Genomic DNA, 22,029 nt, shown 5'->3' with positions numbered 1-22,029 from the left:
CCAGTGACAATCTTACTTTTTCCAAAATAAGGAATAGAGTTAGAAATTTTACCTGCATCGCCTGTCATATGAGTCGTTGCCCCTGAGTCGACAAACCAAGTGCCTTCGTCATTCTGCTTCAATTTCATCTCTGACAAGGCAGATATCATCAGATCTTTAATCTCTCCACTGTCTCTGGTATTTGTGAATCGCCTTTTGGTTTCTGTCTGTGGAGCCTTTCCTTTATTTTCTGGATTATGCCAACAATTCGCCTTGATATGCCCCTTTTTGTTACAAAGGAAGCAAGTAGGGATGGATCTTGGTCCTTGCGCATGAGCTAACATGTTTGGAGTGGGAGGCAGACCACGCCCTCCGTATCCACTTCGCCCTTGTCCTCCTCGTCCCCGTCCGTTACCATAAATCACGCCTGTGGCAAAAACTTCTTGAGAATTTGGGTGAATGTGGGTTTCTTCAGAGAATCCCTTCAGAGTCATTTCATACTGGATCAATTTGGCTCGTAGCTCGTCAAAGTTATGAAGAACATGAAGGCACAATAGTGATGTGACTATCATATTGTAGTCAGATCCCAATCCACTCAGAGTTTGTTGCACCATGTCATTGTCACTTACGACACATCCTATAACTGCAAGCTGATCTGTAATGGTCTTTATCTTGTTCAATTATTCCATGATGGTCATGGAGTCTTTTCTTAACAGTTGAAATTCCCTTTTCAGAAAAACCATTCTTGCTTGAGAAACCTGCGAATACGTCTGAACCAGTCGTTCCCAGAGTTGTAGTGTTGTACAATTGTCAGGAATGACAACAAGGACCTCTTGAGTCAGGGTTGAGGTGATGTATGCAACAACTGATTGATCTTTCTTTTCCCAATTGAGAAATTCTATATTTTTGACATACACGATCGAACTCACCCCTTGATCATCTTTCTCTTCTCTCAGAACAAATTCTGGTGGGACTGGGGTGGTTCCATCCAAGTGACCTAAGAGACCTTGGCTCTTTACAAAATCAAGAAGTTTGAGGTATTCAACTTTTCAGAAACGAGTTGATTGAGAAAACTTGAAGAAATATGTGATTGGGAGGAATAAGGATCCATAGAGAATGAAATTCAGCAAGAGTGCTCACGAAATGCTCAGCCTTTTTTTTTTTTACGGCTGTCAGATTCAGAGAATAGAGAGGATGATAGGTTCAGAGAATAGAAAGACTGAACCCCTCTGTTTGCACTCTAGAAAATTGATGTTGAAACTTTCCCACGTTAAATATATTTTCAAACAGATAACAAAGAGAAACAGGAAAGGGACTTCACGACAAATATATTTGAATATGTAGAAATATATGCATGAAGGAGATTGGGCAAACGATAGCAATATAAAAAAAAAATCACGCAAGCAATATATATAAAAAAACTGAAATGGTGCAATCGATAGGTCTGTGGGGTTTTTGCGATCTGGGTTCACGTGAACAGGATTCACGTGAATCTCAAATTCAAGAGAGAAGCAAGCTCACGCGATGTGGGTACACAGAAAAAAACAGGAAGGGGAGATGTTTTTTTTTTTTTTTTTGCGATCTGGGTTCACGTGAACAGGAGTCACGTGAATCTCAGATTCATGAGAGAAGCAAGCCCACGCGATGTGGGTACACAGAAAAAAAACAGGAAAGGGAGATGAGGAGAGAACGAGAGAAGGAAGAAGAAAATAGTAGAAAAGGAGGGAAAAACCTCAAATCTCCGATGGTCGCACCTGCCGGAAACCTCCTTCCTTTTTTTTTTGCCCTTAGACAGATCTCCGCTCTGATACCATGTTAGAAATCTACCTGCGTCGAGAAAGAGAGAGGGAGAGAGACGAAACGATGGAGTCCACCAGTACCTGCGTTGAGAAAGGGAGAGAGAGAGACGAAGAGATGAAAGCAAGAGGTGAGCGGTTGTCACGTTTTTTCCATAAAAAATCGTGACCTAAACTATTCATTTATAACTTAATTACAAAGGTATGGATCCGGGTCTGGTGTATTCAGACCCGATTAAACATAACGTATATGGTACACAATTTTTTACATGGATCGGGTCGGATCCCGGATTGGATCCTTTTGCACCTTTTTCACTTTTCACAATGTGTCGGTGTTTTCTTTCCGCCACACCATTTTGTTGTTGTGTATAAGGACAAGAAATTCGACGATTTATTCCGTTATCTTGGAGAAATTCTGTAAATTCCTTTGATAAATACTCTCCACCACCATCACATTGAAAATGTTGAATTTTAGACGAGAACTGATTACAGACATCCAAGTATATCTTGAATAACTATCAATAAACGTAACATAATAGCGACTACCTGATAAGGAGGATTGTGGGGCAGGTCCCTAGACATCAGAATAGACAATTTTAAAAGGCACAAAAGCTCTTTGATTTATTGAATTGAAAGGAAGAACATGGATCTTACATAATTGACAACTGGAACAAAGTGAAAAATCAGACTCGACACTCAAACTAGACCGTGGTACAAGTCCACCAGACGCAAGTCTCTCAACAGATGAGCGATTACAATGACCTAAATGACGATGCCAGATCCTTGGCTTATTACACTGAGATAAACTAAAACAATTTTTGGACGACAATGCCTAGAGAGTCTTTGATTTTGGCGAAACATCACGAACAAATGAAGACTCTTTGATGACATACATATTTTCCTGCCGTTCTCCTTCAATGAGCGTCTTCTTCGTGAGAAGATCCTTGATACATACAGGAGTAAATTCTACAGAAAAATTAGTATCATCAACAAGTTTAGAAACATAAATAATATTTTTGATGATGTTGGGAGAATGATAAACACCAGGCAATTGTAAAGAAGTAGGAAGTTGAAGAGAAACATTTCTAGTATGAGAGATGGGATGGAGAGCAACATCTCCAGTTTTAATACTAAATTTTCCACAATAAGAAACAGGCTTCGAAATCTTACCGATATCACCTGTCACATGCGCAACAGCCCGGGAGTCAATGTACCAAGTCCCTTGTTCACTTTGTTTGAAGCTCAACCCTGAAAGAGCAGAAATCAAAAGGTTCTTCACATTATCTCTCTCATCATCCTTGGATTCTTCTCTTGCCTTTCCTCTAGTAAAAGCCCCAACACCATTAATTTTGCCTTTGTTTTGTGGATTATACCAACAATTCGCTTTAATGTGCCCCTTTTTGTTGCATTGGAAACATGTTGGTACATTTCGGAAGTTTTGGTTCTCTGAGAAGGCGTTAGTCGGCATGTTGGGTGTAGGCAGTAATCCACGACCTCCTTGACCATTTCTTACCTGCCCTCGTCCTCCTCTAAAACCACCACGTCCCCTTCTTGGCACCATTCCTGTGACTAACACATCCTGACTGCTGGAATTCATAGTCATCTTTTCACCTCTAATGGTAACTTCGTATTGTAGTAGCTTTGCACGAAGATCTTCAAAATTGGGCAATAAAGGGAGGCATAGGAGGGAAGTGACCAGCATGTGATAGTCCGACCCAAGACCATTCAGTGCTTGTTGAACTTTGTCCTTATCAGGGATCTCACAACCTACCATTGCCAGTTGATCTGTGATAGTCTTGATTTTGTTCATGTACTCTGTAACTGATAAATTTTCTTTCTTCAAAAGTTGAAACTCTCGCTTTAAATGCAAAATCCTGGCCTCTGAAATCTGTGAGTAAGTCTGCGCTAATATCTCTCACAGCTCCATAGCTGAACATTCATATGGAATGGCCACTAATACCTCTTGGGAAAGAGTAGAGGTAATGTATGCCACAATCGCCTGATCTTTTTTCTTCCATGCTGTGAATTCTGGATTACGAACCAATTTGTTGGAAACCTCCCCTTTATCATCTCTCTTCTCTTGCAAGACAAACTCTGGTGGTGCATGGACAGATCCATCAAGATATCCATAGAGATCCAAACTCCTAATAAAAGGCAATATTTGCCTCTTCCAAGTCAAGTAATTTGAGTTGGTGATTTTTTCGAAAATAAGTTGCCCAAGGAAGCTCGATGGGAGAGAAGGAGAATCCATGAAGAAAATAAGAATAAATGATATTGAAGAAAGGAACAAAAAATAGATCAACAAGACAGTCCAATAAGTCAGAGAAACAATCGGCCCAACAATCTGAGTTCACAACTCTTTTTTTTTTTAAAGCCTGACTCACTGCTTCTCTAATACCTTTAGTGGGTTGCACAATTTGTACCGGTAAGAGTCTAATCAGGCTTTTCGTAGACTCCAAATATATAAAGTCAAATCTGACAAAAATTGGCTATGCAGATGTGAAACCCAATAAAGTTTGTAAGATGAGTATTCTGAGGTGAATAGTCAGATCTGATGCTAATGCAAGACAGGGATTGGTACAAGACAGGAATAGATCTGATGTACTAATCAGATCTGAAATCAACGATGAAGATGGGTAAAAAAAAATATTTGACGTCGGCAATAAGGAGAGGACCAGATCTGGAACGAAAATCAGATCTGAAATCCAAAGATTGAATCGAAATAGAAACAAAAATCAGATATGAAATCCAAAGATTGAATCGAGATAAAAAAAATAAAAAAAAGGAAGTTTGATTTTGAAATTAAAGATCGATGATTATGTTAAGGATGACGTTGGAAGAACAATATGGAGAAGGAGAAAACATAGAGGAAAGATAACAAAGAAGATAGGAAGGAGAATCCAAATCGACGAGATATGCTAAGAAAGGAAGGAAGGGTTCAATGAAGGAAAGCTTAGTGGTTTTCTCACAAAAGGAGGAAAGATAAGGAAAATAGAAGACAAAAATTTTGTTTTTATTAACATGGAATAGAAGACAAATCTCTCGAGATATTCCTGGAATCTGTTTCACGCCCTTGAGCATATGAGATTCAGACTTGGAACATAAGAGGTTAGATTCAATCCTACTCTGATACCATATGAGAATATGCGTACCAGCCTACCAGGGTTTTGTCAATGAAGAGGGAGAAGGAGCGTTGAGCAAGGGGAGGCAGCTGCTGAAAAACAATACACGCACACATGTCGTGCCCTATATTTCCATATTATATATGTTACAATTTGGATCGGGTCTGTCGGACCCGGATCGGGTCTGATAGACCCAATAATGACAGCAATGAACAAACAACGTAAACAACGTACAGTCTCAATAATAAGAACCTATCTCACATGGATACATAATGGGAACAGGACACCATGTGGATACACTTAGTATAATACGATAATTCTCAAAAATTAGGACACGAGAACACATTCATACACACACACACAGATGTATGCATGTGTTTGTGCATGTATAAATCAACGTTAATAATCCACCTTAATTAAGTACTTATTCTAATACAATGATAGAAAGTTAGAAACTCAGTGGAAGAGTAGGTTAGAAATGGAGGATCATTATCAGTGGTAGTCAAAAGCAAGGAGATTGACTGAAGGACGTCTCTTCTATTGTAAGGATTTATATTTGGGGTATATAATCAGATTAGAATTCCTCTAAGTGTAAATGATAGAATAACATGCACACATAATACAAGTTACATACCACTTTAATAGACACATGGGCTCTATCATGAAATCAAAACTGCCATATGTTACAGAACTGGCGCTGTGCCATATAGTACCACTGCCATTTTGCCACCTAACAGTTATGTGACATCAGGTTCTTAAGCGTTCTTGTTTGACGAAGTATGGATTCCATGTGGTATTAACCGTATTATCATATGCTAATTTGATCAAAAGCAAACTTACTTTTGTTTGATTCAGCAATTGAAGTCTAGCACACAGCTCATAGAGTTACAAAGTTATATAACAACTGGGTTTGTCACCTTAGCCTTTAAAGCCAAGTTTTAACCTATTTATTTATTGCACTTGAAAAGTGCAAGATGCATTCAGTTAGAGTTATATATACATGCTTGGTTTATTGCCTAAGCCCTTAAGATCATAATTTGACCTGCTTAATTGCTCACTGACACATGATTGTGGTTCTGCGGGCACTAAATATCAATGGAAGGTCTCATGCACACTTAAGTTTTCGTGATGGTTTCTCCTGAGGTTATCACATACGGGTGGGACATTGCCTTGATCAATTTCATTCTAGCTGTTAAGAAACATAAGTAGAACTTGCAAGACTGAGCCACTAGGATTCTTATGTAATTATCTCATATAAAAATACGAACATACACAATATTTGTATTATATATATGTATGTATGTGTTTGTGTGTGGTGATTTTATAGTTTTATTTGTTATAGAAAAGAATATATATTTTTTACAATACTCGGTCCAGTGACTCAGCCAGGTCAACTCGGTTACACGATCTAGCTGACGTGATTTGACCAAGTGAAGTGAGCCTTAGGCAAGTGTTTCCAAAAACTTATCAGTCCACTGGGTTGGCCAGGTTTAGTGCTGAGATTGGTCGACTTGGCCGCGGGTCGTTATGTTAACTCACTGAGTTTCAAAACTACACATATTCCTCCTGGTTGCTACTCAAAGTCGCTATTCTAGATTCTTCTTTTTATGGGTCATTTGTGGCATGCGGGAAGGGCATGACACTGCATTGCTATCCAGAAAAGCACTCGAGATCACGCACAGAAGAAAAAAATAATTTTAATTTGTATAATATAAAAATAATATGCAAGGCCATTCAATATAAAGTTATAAACTGACCTATTACTTAGTACTCAAAACATAGGTAGAAAGAACAACTAATGCAACCATAGGAATCCTTTAGACTATTACTAGCAAAATTCATGTTAAGCCATTGAATTGTATAATCAAAGAATTGTTAAAATGTAAATTGTAATATATATATATATATATTATTTAATATTATTATATTTTCTTTTATTATTTTCTTTTTCTAATTTTTTTTTTTTTTTTTAGCATCTAGTTCAATAGAAACTAGATATTTGATCCAGTCAAGTTCCTGTTGGAACTTGACTGTGCAAATAGCTGTTGGACTGTAGTCCAACAGCTATAATAAATGCTGTTGGACTATAGTCCAACAGCTATAATAATAAATGCTGTTGGACTGTAGTCCAACAGCTATATTAAGAGATGTTGGAATCCAACGTCTCTTTTTGGAGAGCTCAAAATGAGCTCTCCTCTCTCTTCTACTTTTTTGTATATATAGGGGTGAACCCCTTCAATGTAAATTACAATGCTTCTTAAGCATTTTGTTCATGAATAAAGTATTATTTATTTTTCAAGTGTTCTTCCTTTTATACCCTTTCAAGGGTCATGCTTGTAGTGTCTCCAATAGACACTTGTTGGTGAGTTATTTGTGCATTTGTTGAAGACCACCATTTCATTACATGGTATCAGAGCTACGAAATCCTTAGATCTTGAAGTGTTTCCGCCTCAATTTCCGTGCCACATTTACAAAAGGTGTTTCATCACCTTGTTCTTGGCTCAAGAAGATTTGTTTGAAGAAAGGCGAACTTGTGCTACAAAAAATTTTGGTTTTCTATCCTTTCTTATTCCTTTGTCTACTCTTTTTCTTTTCTTTTTATTTTTCTCTCTCTCTCCTCCTATTTATTCCTCTCTTACCCTTGTAAAAGATGAATGACAATGATAAGATCACCATCATTCCAATGAAGCTAAATGATACTAACTATGTAATGTGGGCTTCGATTATGAAGCACCACATTTGGGGAAAAGGTTTATGGGGTATAGTGGATGGTTCCGATTTGGAACCTAAATTATCTCTTACCAAGAAAGAGGGTGATAAAGAGGTTCCTCTAACGGAAGAAGAGAAGAGTAAGGCGTTAGCCACTTATGAAAAGAAATGGAAAGAATGGAGGACAGGGCATGCAAAAATTATGTCATGGCTCATCAATAGCATAGACATTAAAAAATGCTCTAGTCTAGCTAAGTTTGAGCATGTCGATAAGGCTTGGGAATACCTCAAAAACATGTATTCTCTTAAAGATATTGCACATGTATGCAATTTATAAGATAAAGTTCGGACAATGACTCAAAAAGATAAAACTATTCGAGAATATTATAATGAATTGTCCGAACTTTGGGAAGAGTTGGCTCTTCTTGAGCCCAAATGGCATTGTGCCGAAGATATCGAGCTTCGCCAAAAGCAACTCGATATGGAACATTTCTATCAATTTGTGAATGGTCTAAGGCCGGAGTTTGAATCCACCAAATCGGCCCTTTTACATCGTGGAAAAATTCCTTCTATTGTTGATACTATAGAAGAACTCACTATGGAGGAAAATAGACTTAGAAAAAGTACTCCAAAAGTTGATGATGACTCCGTTTTAGCTGTATCGAGACCGGGGAATCATACTCGTACTTACAAGCCACCTCATTTTGGAAGGCAAAACGGCGACTTTGATAAAAGAAAGGTTATTTGTCATCATTGTCATGAACTGGGACACTATAGGCCTCAATGTCCAAAGTTAAAAAGAAGAGAAGAAAAAAGAGTTGCATCTGCTGAATCTGAGTCAAAAGATCAAGATGCACCTGTGTCTATGGCTCAACTGATGGAAATCCTTCAACCTCTTCTCAAAGGGGTATCCTCCTCAACCGAAGCCTCAACTGGAGCGACAGTTGCATCTTTCTCCGGTCCAGGTAACTTTCCTTGGCTTTTAGATTCTGGTGCTTCTTTTCATATGACCCCAAATGTTAATAGTCTATCCGAATGTCTTAAAATAACTCAAGTGTGTCAAAGGTTTTTACAGCCGATGGCACATCTCTTGAAGTAAAAGGAATAGAATGTTTTGAAAATCTTCAAAAATCCAAAAGATTTTTTATCCCAGAAGTTAGATATATCCCTAAACTTAATTTGAATCTCTTATCTGTCTCGCAAATATCTGATTATGGATGTAATATCTCCTTCTCTTCTCATGGTTGTTGGGTACAGGATCGCCAGTCAGGGAAGCTGATTGGGGAAGGCCATAGAGAAAGAGGACTTTATTACATGGACTTTTTGGAATTACCCAAGAATGCATTTTGTTATAATATTCAGAAATTAGAATTGGATTTATGGCACAAAAGGCTTGGCCATCCTCATATGTCTAAAATTCAATATTTTCCAAGTTTGGAAAAAAATTGTAATTCTGAAAATTTTTCTTGTAAAGACTGCATTCTTGGCAAAATGAAAAGGTTACCATTTCTTAGTAGAACTTTTGTTTCCTCACGACCACTTGAGTTAATACATTCGGATGTTTGGGGCCCCGCACCAGTTATTTCCAAAGGTGGTTATACATATTATGTCATTTTTGTTGATGACTTTTCTAGACATACTTGGATTTATTTTCTTAAACATAAATCTGATGTCTTTGCTAACTTCCAAATATTTCATAAAATGGTTAAAAATAAGTTTCAAAATGATATTTCTGTTTTTCGCACTGATTCAGGGGGAGAATTTATGTCGAACGAATTCAAAGACTATCTCAATTTACATGGTATTACACATCAAAGGTCATGTCCACACACTCCACAACAGAATGGCCTAGCCGAACGCAAACATCGACACATTATGGAAACTACTAGGACATTGCTAATTGCAAATCAAGTTCCAAAAAGTTTTTGGGCTGAAGCGGTCCTAACTGCCACCTACCTCATTAATAGGATGCCATCTTCCTCATTAAAGAATACAACTCCGATAGAAAAGCTTGTTAATTTAACTCCAGATTATTCTAGATTAAGAGTCTTTGGATGCAAATGTTTTGTTTTCACCAACAGAAATGACAAACTCTCTCCTCGTGCAATCCTATGTGCCTTTTTAGGATATGCTGATAATAAAAAAGGCTACAGGTGTTTCGATTTTCAAAATGACAAATTATATGTGTCAAGAAATGTATCCTTTTTGGAAAAAGAAAGCTTCTTTGAATTTGAAAAATCCAAGGATGTCACTTAATACTCGTTTTTAATTGATCCAACTTCAAAATCCAATGAATGTGATGTTGGATGTAACATTGACAATGATCAAAGTCCTATTGTTGTTGAAAATGATGATAATGAAGAGCAAATCCACAGGGATGTTAGTCTACAATATTCAAGACGTAGAGAGCAAAATCTTCCATGTGCATTACAAAAATACTCTGAAGTCTCACCTAGAAGAACGTCTAGAATCTCTAAACCTCCAGAAAAATTTGTGTCTTATGAATCTTTTTCACCCACGTATAGGGCCGCCATTACATTAATACAATCATATGTTGAACCATCATCCTATTCTCAAGCAAAAAATCATATAGAATGGATAGAAGCCATGAAAATAGAATTGGATGCACTAGAAAAGGCCAATACTTGGACGATACAAGATATCCCTCCGGGTAAGAAACCTATAGGTTGTAGGTGGGTATACAAAGTCAAAACCAAAAGTGATGGGACCCTGAAAAGATATAAGGCCCGTTTAGTAGCAAAAGGATATGCCCAAGAGTATGGCATCGATTATGAAGAAACATTTGCTCCTGTGGCCTGTATGACCACTGTTAGAACTTTAATAGCCTTGGCCTCCATTAGAACATGACCTATCTTTCAATTAGATGTCAAAAATGCTTTCCTGAATGGGAATCTCGTTGAAGAAGTATACATGAAAGCCCCACCTGATATTAGTATCCCTAAGGGTAAAGCTCTTCGTCTAGAAAAAGCTCTTTATGGTCTTAAACATGCTCCAAAAGCCTGGTATGACCGATTTAGTCATGTTATGCTTGATATTGGTTTTCAACCTTGTTTAACTGACACTGCTTTGTTTGTTAAGAAATCTGATGCAGGCATCATTATTCTTCTTCTCTATGTGGACGATATGATCATCACCGGAGGCGACAATCAGGGAGTTGCAAATATCAAATCTCTTCTTAAAACTCACTTTGAAATGACTGACTTAGGTTTATTAAGATATTTTTAGGCATTGAAGTTGCTTATTCCCCTCGGGGGTATTTGATATCTCAATCTAAATTTGCTCTTGATATCGTTTCCAGGTCTGGAATTACAGATGATAAGAAAGTAGACACTCCAGAAGTTGTCAATGTTAAAATGAAAATTGATGATGGAGAACTTCTTGATGATCCTACTCCTTATAGACAGCTTGTTGGAGCTCTTTCTTATCTTTCCATTACTAGGCCAGATATAACTCATGCGGTTCATACAGTCAGTCAGTTTCAGCATGCTCCCACTTCCGTGCACATGGGAGCGATTTTGTGTATTATTAGATACTTAAAATCCTCACTTTCACGAGGACTCTTCTTGTCTGCTTCATCTTCATTAAATTTAATTGCATATACTAATGCTGACTGGGAGGCGATCCCAATAATAGACACTCAACTACTGGTTTTTGTGTGTTCCTAGGTGAAACCTTAATTTCGTGGAGGTGCAAGAAGCAACATAAAGTCTCTCTTTCCTCTACCGAAGCTGAATACAGAGCCATGACAACCACCACTATGGAGGTTGTTTGGCTCAGACGATTGCTAGCGGATATGGGAGCTAAAGCAACGCAAGCTTCAAAGATGTGCTGTGACAACAAAAGTGCGATCTACATTGCAAGCAACCGGACATTCCATGAGCGCACTAAACACATTGAGATGGACTGTCACTATGTCAGAGAGGAATACTTACATGGAACCATTGATCTGCCATATGTTACATCAGAATATCAATTAGCAGACTTCTTCACCAAGCCTCTCGCTGCTCCCAGATTTCACTTCCTCTTAGACAAACTTTCGCTCATTGTACCGTAAGTTTGAGGGGGAGTGTTAAAATGTAAACTGTAATATATATATATTATTTAATATTATTATATTTTCTTTTATTATTTTCTTTTTCTAATTTTCTTTATTTTCTTTTTTAGCATCTAGTTCAATAGAAACTAGATATTTGATCCAGGAACTTGACTGTGCAAATAGCTGTTGGACTGTAGTCCAACAGCTATAATAAATGCTGTTGGACTATAGTCCAACAACTATAATAATAAATGCTGTTGGACTGTAGTCCAACAGCTATATTAAGAGACGTTGGAATCGCTATATTAAGAGACGTTGGAATCCAACTTCTCTTTTTGGAGAGCTCAAAATGAGCTCTCCTCTCTCTTCCACTTTTTTGTATATATAGGGGTGAACCCCTTCAATGTCAATTACAATGCTTCTTAAGCATTTTGTTCATGAATAAAGTATTATTTATTTTTCAAGTGTTCTTCCTTTTATACCCTTTCAAGGGTCATGCTTGTAGTGTCTCCAATAGACACTTGTTGGTGAGTTATTTGTGCATTTGTTGAAGACCACCATTTCATTACAAGAATGACAGCCTTTCAATTGACTAACTTGCAATTACCTTGCTATTAAGGAATTATATATCCCACATTTTGCATCTATCTTCTACTTTCTACTTTTATAGTATATCTTCTAATAAATTGTTACGTTTCAGATCTTAAGATAAAGGATGTGGATGTTGCTGAGGATTACCAATTGCTCAACATGTTATTGGATAAGATAGCTCAAAGCAAGTGTAATGGCTGCACAAAGCTGCATGAGCACATGCTACTACTTAAAGAGCAGCACAATAATAGAGAAGAAGTGAATGCACTAAAATATCAAATGTCTGATGAAGCGTTGCAGCAGATGCCAGATTTCCAGGGCAGAGTATGTTGGCTGTTATTATTTTCTTGTTCTCCTAATTAAAGTGTTACAGGTTTTTTCCCAATTCTTGATGTACATACGTGCAAACACTTGTATCACAGGATTTTTCACATGCAAACTGTACATTTTCCATTTATCACATTGTTTTGTCAATCAGTTTACATTTGTGTTACAATATTCTGCAGAAGACCATTGTTTACAATATCAATATGAGTAACAAACCTCCATTGGCAGATTGATGTGCTGAAGGAGATTGGGTGTATTGATGCTGACCTTGTTGTCCAAATCAAGGGTAGGGTGGCATGTGAAATAAATTCTGGAGAGGAGTTGATATCCACAGAGTGCTTGTTTGAAAACCAACTAGACGAACTTGAACCAGCTGAAGCTGTAGCCCTTATGTCTGCTCTTGTATTTCAGCAAAGGAACACGTCTGAACCATCTCTTACTCCCAAGCTTGCAATGGCAAAACAAAGGTTGTATTTCTTATTTTAATTGTTATTTACCTATTAACATGAGACAGCCCCTGCAATATTTTACAGGGAATTTTTTTCCTATGAGAAAATATTTCTTTAGCTTAATTTAGCATCTGCAATTAAAAAAATTGTTGAGAACCTTGAACACTAATCCTATGTTAAACCAGTCTAATATTATAGTGAGTTCTGAAGGATTAAATAAATATACTGTTAATCTGTGCAATGGAGTTTTATTTTGGATGATTTTTTTGTTTCATAATTAAAGATATTTTAAGTGGTTTACTTGATCAAGTTAGGCTGCATTCTTGATTCATAATATTGTCTGTAAGCAGTTTAGTATCAATTTGTTCTGTACTTTCATCTGTCCTTGCTGTAGGTTAATCTTCCTGCTTTCTCATTTATCTCCTCCAATGTCTTTCTTAAATTTATGGTTAGGTAAGCATATAGAAAGTTTCATGTCCAGATGGGAGTTAACAGTTCCCTGTCTAGGTAACTGAACTTGTTATGAAGCATCTCATGCATTATCTTGATTGGTTATTTGCTCTCCTGTCTTTGAGCATTCCAAGCATTAGGCTTTGCGTACGTACAGGTCCAGTGTTTCTTTTTTTCTTTTGTATACCCAGCTAGCTTCTTTCACTGGTTTTGCAGTTCTTTGCAAGCATTCAGAGCATGATTCTCAGTGTTCCAGTCTGGAGTTTTTTTTATCTTTTTTCAAATAAAGCTTATGATGTCCATTCCTTCCTGATGTGTCAATGCATTTAAGTGAATGTTAAGTATAAATTAGGCCAATCCCAAGAACAGTTTCTGCTCATGTGTTTCATATGATTTAATTTGTGCAACATCCTTTATGCTTGTACTGACTTTATCCAATTGGAACTTATATTTTATGCATTTTCTGGTGACTGATTTGGACCATTTGCTCCATTATGTCCCCGCCAATATGAACTAACGGAAAGCACAGTAGAATTTTGTAGCAGGCTGTATAAGCCATAGATATATTTACTCTTCTTCTTTTTGGGTTTGATTAGATTGTTTGAAACTGCAAGTAGGCTTGGGGAGCTCCAAGCATTCTTCAAACTGCCAATAAGTCCTGAAGATTATGCACGAGATAATCTCAAGTTTGGCCTTGTTGAAGTGGTTTATGAATGGGCAAAGGTGCGCTATACCAACTTAACAAGATGATTATCCAATGGGTTGCATAATTATACAATCTTTTTTACATGCTGTAGGGTACACCATTTGCTGATATATGTGAACTCACTGATGTTCCAGAAGGTTTGATTGTTAGGACCATTGTCCGTCTAGATGAAACATGTAGAGAATTTAAGACTGCGGCTGCAATAATGGGTAATCCTACACTCTATAAGAAAATGGAGGCTGCTTCAAATGCTATCAAACGCGACATTGTCTTTGCTGCTAGTTTGTATGTCACAGGGATCTAATCCTTGCAAGGGAAAATCTCTTGATTCTTACCAATGGGGGCTCCGCTTGTCTGGCAGGAGCAGTTAGTGCACGTCACCTTGTGTTGGGATGTTGCAAGTTCGAATCCCAAATGATACGGTTGTATAACTGGTAGGGGTCTGCCTAACCCTATCTTTCTCTGTCTAAAAAAAAGAAAAGAAAATCTCTTGATTCTTTGATGTACCTAATTATTCACATTAAATCAGCTGGTATTAGATGTTAGTTCTAAATTACATCTTGTTCATATATTCCTTTGGCATTAAAATCGAGCTCTTTTCTGTTCAACAGCCAGCAATCAGAGAAGCCACTGCTGGACTTATTGGAGGTGGTTTGTCTTTATAATTATATGAACATCCTTATTATCTTTATTCATGCACGCCCACATGCCTACATGGTGGTTTGTCTTTATGATTATAAGAGCCACATCCTTCTTACTATCTTTGTTCATGCACACCCACACGCCTGCATTCACACACATCCATACTGTGTATATAGTCAGTATTGAATTTGGCGTAAATGAATTGGATCATCAATAATGAAGTCATTGGTCCGGATTTTTTGCGACAGTTGCTGGGACCATGGAAATTTGTGGTCCTAATCCGTAATGCAGTTTGTTCATCCCCCTTGAATCTAATTGGATAATGGCACATATGCCAAAATAGACATTCCTTGCGCAGTTGATGATCTTGACAAGGTGAGTGAGTTGTGTTTGCTAAAAAGCAAGATATTCATTTTATGGTCCTTTCATATGAATGGTTGTGTGCCATGTTAACTAATAACTAATTTTTGCTTTCTTTTAATTTGTTCAGGTTCGTACCTTTAGCAGCTTTGATGGAAGTGGTTTGCAGCACAGGACCGAGTGTTTACATTCTTCTGTTGACAACTAAAATCTTGTTCAGGCATGAGCACTGTAGTGCCATTTATTAGTAATTTAATATCCGTTATAGGTGGCTGAAGGTAGACTCGAAGATTCAAGTAGCATTGGTTGGAAACACTGTTATATCTTACCGTTATAGGTGGCTGAAGGTAGAATCGAAGATTCAAGTAGCATTGGTTGGAAACACTGTTATATCTTGCCGACAGGTGCTCTGCTTATCCAGTAAGAGCAGCTTATGCATGTCACTGTGGTGGGTCGTTTCAACTTCGGAACCCCCTCGTGTATTATAGGTGGTTGAATAACTGATAGGGGCCTGCCTAAACTCAGTTTGCCTTTCGAAAAAAAAGAAAAGAATGATGTTGCAGTATTACGCCTAGGCATTTTAAGAAGTTGATTCCCTGTTATGGGTTCTGGTTTTGTATTAGCGACTGCAGGTCGTATACCATGGATCTCAGTTCAGGGTCTGACCAAAGATGGGCTTGGTCTGATCCAGTGCAGGAATACGGCTGAGGCCATTCTTGAACCTGACCTGAAAACTAAAACCTATTGATAGGGCCCAACGTGATTAAGGCTATGTTTGGGAGCCTTGTACTAACATGGAAACATCATTTTTATAAACTGCTAAAATGTGGCGTTGAGGATGGAGTCAACTCCATTTCCAAACACACCTCCAGTTCAAGGCTCTGAATAGCCCACAACTCATCTGGTTACCAGGTTGACGAGACGTCACAAGTTTGAAATCTACAGGTGGCATCCCTTGACACAAGGTCGAAGCTGGGTGTACTCCCCAGTGAGCAAAGGGGACTTCAAGCCAATATGCAGTTGGCGGTTGGTGATGAGGGGACTTTTTCCTTGGATTGTCCTAAAAAGAAAATATCGAGAAAACAAACAAACCAGCAAGCAAAAGGTAACACTTGCCAAACTAGGCACCCTTACCATTACATCACCCTGAGGACATGACACTCGTTCTAACACCAAATTCATCTGTCGAAGCCCCAAAGATTCAATCTGAACCACAGAACTGAAGGCTATAATTAAGTGTCAAGCCTGTCCGTGCGAAACTGAAGGGCTTATTACCAGGAACTGTGGCTGAGCTGTTCTCGAATCACCATCCTGAGAAAGGTGATGTAGGGACTGTCACAACATGATTCAACATGGTGAATACTACGTGAGATCCAAGCCTCCTGGTTTATAACAACCATGTTCAAAATAGGTAATTTTTCTTCTACTATAAAGTTTAGCACCATTAAAGCAGACACTCGATTCAGCAAAGACTATCCTAACATTGAGATGTATCATAAGGCATTCATGGTTCAACTAGTCAACGACTGGTTTAATGTTTCCAAAGAAGAAACAACATAAAAACCAGAGAGCACGATCAAAATGAAAAATACATCCATTCAAACCAAGTACTATTATGATTTTTGGGCAACCTAAATTCTTGCTGCCTGCCCTCCCTGATGCCGGTTGTCTGGCAGTCCAGACGCTTGTAACATTCACTGCAATGTGGTGCAGATATAGCTGGTGATTAGTTCTTCCAAGTCATACCCAAAATAACAAAAATAATAAAAGCATCCTAAAACAAAGTCTTGCATAACTACAAGTTACCCTTTGGAAAAAAAATTGACTCCTGCACATTCAGACTACCAGGAAATATAGTTCCCAGGCCTCATCTGCAGTAAATAGCTTGATCTATTTGTGGAGGAATCGTCTTGATTTCAGTACCAAGTTCTTGCTCAATTCTATAACTGCCAATATTCAACATGAACACAGAGATAACACAGTTAATAAAATCATACAGAAGCGAGCTTAAAAGAAGGTCCTACTTACAGGTTAAATCTGTCCTCATATGTTATCAAATTTACAGCCAATCCAAGGTGACCAAATCTTCCAGAACGACCAACCTGCAGAAGCAACATTTTAGAAAGAAAACATGTTCCTTGAGGTTAAGACATGCAAATGTTAGCGGTATACCCTGTGGAGGTAAGTTTCTGAGTTCTTTGGGAAATCAAAATTGATGACAACATTAACAGCCTGAATATCGATACCTCTGGTAAACAAGTCTGTAAAAACAAGATTTACAGTTAGATATTATTTTACTACGTTTTAACATCCATGCAGGGATGAATAAAGTATAAACAACTGAAATGGAAAGCATGAGCGAGTTTGAATTTGGCACTCAGTTCCTTGATTCAAGCATGTTTCACATGAATATGAATGAAGATTCTGCACACCTCATAGCTGATCATAAATCCTATTAGTTTCCTAGAGAGCTGTCCAGCTTCAGGTGGTAAATGTATGACAAATTTGTGAACTAATTGATGACTTTTTGGAGCTGGCAAATCTGCTCAGATCTTTCCTGATTGAAATAGAAATTAATCCATGCCACAAACTTTGAACTTGACTTCACAAGGCAGCTCCTCCCATTATTGAGACAGAAGGCTAACCAACAAAATCTCTCCCGTCCATGATCTCCAGATTCTCCACTAAAATCAAAAGACCAGACTCCTCAGCCATTGTTATTAAATACTGGATCCTTGCAATCAATGAACCAGAATTACATGGAGAGCAAGCCATGTTTTCCGGTTGAGACTCTGAAGGACGCTGTGTCCTTAATTAATGTCTATGGGTGAAAAAGGTTATTACATTGCTTAAGAAATGAGGTGTATGGTATAAATAGGTTGGGATGGAACATGGTCATTTGTATCTATCTGTGCATGGATGTGTGTGTGTGTGTGTGTGTGTGTGTGTGTGTGTGTGAGAGAGAGAGAGAGAGAGAGAGAGAGAGAGAGAGAGAGAGAGAGAGAGAGAGAGATCTATATACACCACCATAAAATTCACGAGACCTACCTGAACACACAAGATTTCTACATGCACCATTGCGAAAATCATGAAAAACTCGATTACGATGTGATTGCAACATCTTAGCATGAATATAAAAGCAAGAATATCCCAGCTCTGTAATCTTTTTGGCCAATAATTCAACACGATTCACTGAGTTGCAAAAGATGATTGACTGATTGATTTGAAGCTGCATACAACATGAAAAAATTTATCAGCTTCTTGTACAAAGCTCTGCAATATGATAAACAACCAAAATCAGAATTGATAACATCACCTTGGAGAAGAGAGTATTGAGGCAATGAACCTTCTGTCTCTCCTCAACAAATGCATAATACTGAGTTATTCCCTTGAGTGTCAATTCATCCATGAGGTTGATTATATAAGGTTTCTGCAAAAAATTATCCTTGAATGCCTTAACAGTTACTGGAAATGTTGCTGAGAATAACAAGATCTGGCGATTTGTAGGTAGAAAACTGATCAGTTGCTCAACAGGAGGTTGAAATTCCGGGGAGAGAAGCTTGTCAGCCTGAAAAATATACAGTAACAACAAAATGATATTGTTATAATAGTGAGACCAAATTCCAAAATTAAATATGAAATCAAGATAGAAAGTTTCAAAATAAAACCTTCTTCCACATTTGACGAACACTAAACTCATTTGCAAAGGCAGAATGAATTATGATCAAGATTCAAATGAAATTCCTTAAGACCACTAAACTAATACAGATGTAGACCTAAGAAGATATCCACATAGTTAAGGAATTTAACCTAAACAAGGTAATTCTACCTATATCTAGAAATAGAGTAAATAAGTTCTGGCACCAGCTTTAAGAAGAGACATGACAAGAAATTTGGTGCACAAATCCGCACGAGGGTGTCTTTTTTTCCAACAATAATGTGCCAGCCTCGTATGTTTATCGGTGATTAAATATACACACAGACCCGTCGGCTGAAGACTAAGTCACATGGGTACGGGTGCGGAGGGTACAACATGGCAATTCCAAAAAATGTGGGTACGGGGGACACGGCGGTATATATATATATATATATATATATATATATATATATATATATATATATATATATATATATATATTACAAAAATATAAAATAAATTCCAAAAATCAAAATCTATTATTCCAACAAGACAACATAAATTAATTTAACATTTAAACAATTAACATTTAACAACCAACTAAACTAGTAACAAGACAACATAAATTATTTTAACATTTAAACAATTAACATTTAACAACCAAACTAAACTAGTAACAAAACAGGCTAACAATTTTTATTCAAAGAATCAAAATTCAATAACAAGTAAAGCTACAACTACAACAGATGATTGCCGTCTAGAACATCATCAACATTAACCCCTCTCTACATGAGGGACAATCAGTTAATAGGAATATGGTCTCTGTCGAGAGGGAGACAAAGATGAGAGAGGCGAGAGGGAGACAAAGAGAGGGACAGAGACGAGAGGAGTACCTGAGCTGCGCAAAGAGGGTAACACTGCGAGGGGCTGAGAGAGGCGACGTTGCTAGGGCGGGAAAGGCGAGGGGCTGAGAGAGGTGGCACAGAGAGTGGAGAGAGAGAGAGAGAGTCGGGGGTTAGGGCAGATAGAATCGAGAGAGAGGGAGTCGGGGGGGGGGGGGGGGGGAGTCGACCTGATGCAGTGCAGGACCTGATCCGCGACGTACCCGCACAGCATCCCGTGGCGGTACTCGTGTGTTGACAGGGGTACAACACCCCAAATGGAGTGTCCATGTTACATAGGCTGAAGATGCCACTGTCATATTCCATTATATTGTCCTTATAGATGTTCTACCCTCAATATGATTAGTTTATGAGTTTTTCTTTCTCTCAAATACTCCAGATATTTTTACACTTGAACTAAACAGAAAATATTTTTTTCTAATTTCAGGAAACAAGGATACACCAAGAAAAGGATGAAAGAGAACATAATTGAAACAATGGCCTACACATATACAATTAGGGTATGTTTGGTTACTCCTTTAAAAAATGAAACGTAATCACAAAAGAATTGAAATCTCATGAGACTCAAAATCACATGATTCCAATTCTCATGTGATTCCATTTTTCATGTTTGCTTGATGTGAGGAAAGAAATGCCATTTGAATTGGTTTTCAGCAAATAAAAAAAATGGGGGGCTCGTATTCGGCCCAGCAAGGAGGAGGGAGTAGCTCACCGGTTTCTGGTGAGCTTCACCTCGCCTCATTTCAGCCTAAAAAAAGGCCGGACCGCGTGCTCCTCGCCAACAAAAGAAACAACAAAAAAAAGAGAGAAAGGGCCCCTTTTTGCCTAGCAGGGAGAGGAGAGTAGCTCGCCAGTTTCCGGCAAGCTTTACCTCGCCTCATTCCATCCTAAAAGTTGAGGCAGTGAGAGGAGTGGAGCTCGCAGGACGGCATGCTCTACCTCACAGACAAAAAAAAACAAAACCAAAAAGAAGAGAAAGGGGCCCCTTTTTTTGCCCCAGCAGAGAGAGGGCTGGTGGAGCTCGCCAGTGGTGATTTCCGACGAGCTCCACCTTGCCTCATTTCAGCCCAAAAAATAGGGCAGTCAGAGGAGTAGAGCTCGCCGGCCGAGCTCCAAATCACCTAATAGAAAAATCACTGCATGCCCGAGAGCCAATCCAAGATAGGTCCCTCCATGTTACCTGATACATGCCCGAATACATATATCCCATTGTATAAAATTCATATGTTACCTGATACATGCCCGAATACATATATCCCATTGTATAAAATTCATATGTAACCACATAATCATGAATATTATGTTGATAGTCCTTCAGAGATGGGGCAGCTGAATTCTTCTCCATATGCCAAAGGCTCTCACTAGGAAAACTTAGACTAAGTATTACATATGTTCTTGTTATATTAAGAATGTGTGTATCATTATGTACTCATGTATTTACTCCATAACATTTTATGTCAAATTTCATTTAGAAGCTACTTGCTAGCTGCATACATTAGGTCCAATTATTCACTGATAAATTTAAGATGAACAAACTGAATTTAATATTCTAGCAAGTATTCAAAATTTCGGCAATACATGCGATATGACCTTATTACATTGCACCAGTGTTATAAAAACGTGCCTTGAGGTGAAAAAGGCGCGCCTCGCCTTGAGGCGGGCCCTCTGTGCCTCAAGACGCAAAAAAAAAATTTACAACAAGATTTCTGAGACATGATCAACAAGATTTTTGTAGATTAATCTCATATATTTTTCAGTTATGTAATCAGTTTCTTAGTATATTACTATATTTTAACTTTTGTTGGTTAATCTCGTATATTTTTCAGTTATGTAATTAGTTTCTTAATATATTTTAACTTTTGTTGGTTAATCTCATATATTTTCCAGTTATGTAATCAGTTTTTTAGTTACTTTTATATGTTAATCTCATATTTTTTAGAATAATCTCATATATTTTAACTTTTGTAGGTTAATCTCATATATTTTCCAGTTATTTCAGTTATGTAATCAGTTTCTTAGTATATCTTAACTTTTGTTGGTTAATCTCATATATTTTCCAGTTATGTAATCAGTTTTTAGTTACTTTTATATGTTAATCGCATATTTTTTAGTACTTATTTGAGATTTTCTATTTCTTATTGGTTGTTATTTCATCAATAAAGCATTTCTTTATTTATTTGTATTTTTAGATATTTTTTTAGAGTTTTCAAAAAAAATTATTTGAGGCTTACGCTTTACGCCTCGCCTCGGTTTTTGGTGGAACACCTCGCTACGCCTCAACGCTTTTCACAACACTGCATTG

The 22,029-nt window shown here is 37.7% G+C and overlaps 2 protein-coding genes across 3 annotated transcripts in view; one reads left to right on the top strand and one right to left on the bottom strand.

Annotated features, from left to right (window-relative positions):
• LOC149839979 (DExH-box ATP-dependent RNA helicase DExH11-like) overlaps positions 1 to 14,739 on the top strand; it is an 87,832-nt gene extending 73,093 nt beyond the window's left edge. Inside the window, exons 20-23 of the mRNA XM_090002954.1 lie at positions 12,364 to 12,578; positions 12,810 to 13,048; positions 14,077 to 14,203; positions 14,278 to 14,739. Of these exons, the coding sequence (XP_089859080.1) occupies positions 12,364 to 12,578; positions 12,810 to 13,048; positions 14,077 to 14,203; positions 14,278 to 14,490 (794 nt within the window). The 3' untranslated portion in view covers positions 14,491 to 14,739. The remainder of the gene's footprint in view (positions 1 to 12,363; positions 12,579 to 12,809; positions 13,049 to 14,076; positions 14,204 to 14,277) is intronic.
• A 1,832-nt stretch (positions 14,740 to 16,571) lies between these two features.
• LOC149839978 (DEAD-box ATP-dependent RNA helicase 6-like) overlaps positions 16,572 to 22,029 on the bottom strand; it is a 32,813-nt gene continuing 27,355 nt past the window's right edge. Inside the window, exons 5-10 of one of the 2 annotated variants that reach the window (XM_090002951.1) lie at positions 18,505 to 18,756; positions 18,237 to 18,417; positions 17,361 to 17,449; positions 17,217 to 17,290; positions 16,995 to 17,134; positions 16,572 to 16,885 (exon numbers count right to left, since the gene is read on the bottom strand). In XM_090002951.1, the coding sequence (XP_089859077.1) occupies positions 17,056 to 17,134; positions 17,217 to 17,290; positions 17,361 to 17,449; positions 18,237 to 18,417; positions 18,505 to 18,756 (675 nt within the window). In that variant the 3' untranslated portion in view covers positions 16,572 to 16,885; positions 16,995 to 17,055. Of the gene's footprint in view, positions 16,886 to 16,994; positions 17,135 to 17,216; positions 17,291 to 17,360; positions 17,450 to 17,692; positions 17,873 to 18,236; positions 18,418 to 18,504; positions 18,757 to 22,029 lie in introns of those variants that run through there. The other variant, XM_090002953.1, reaches the window with a different exon arrangement.

Source organism: Nuphar pumila, chromosome 4 (genome assembly GCF_984573655.1).
Source record: "Nuphar pumila chromosome 4, dmNupPumi1.hap1.1, whole genome shotgun sequence".
Lineage (NCBI taxonomy): Eukaryota > Viridiplantae > Streptophyta > Magnoliopsida > Nymphaeales > Nymphaeaceae > Nuphar > Nuphar pumila.
Note: the sequence above shows the minus strand (reverse complement) of the source record. Positions and strands in the feature narration are given on the sequence as shown.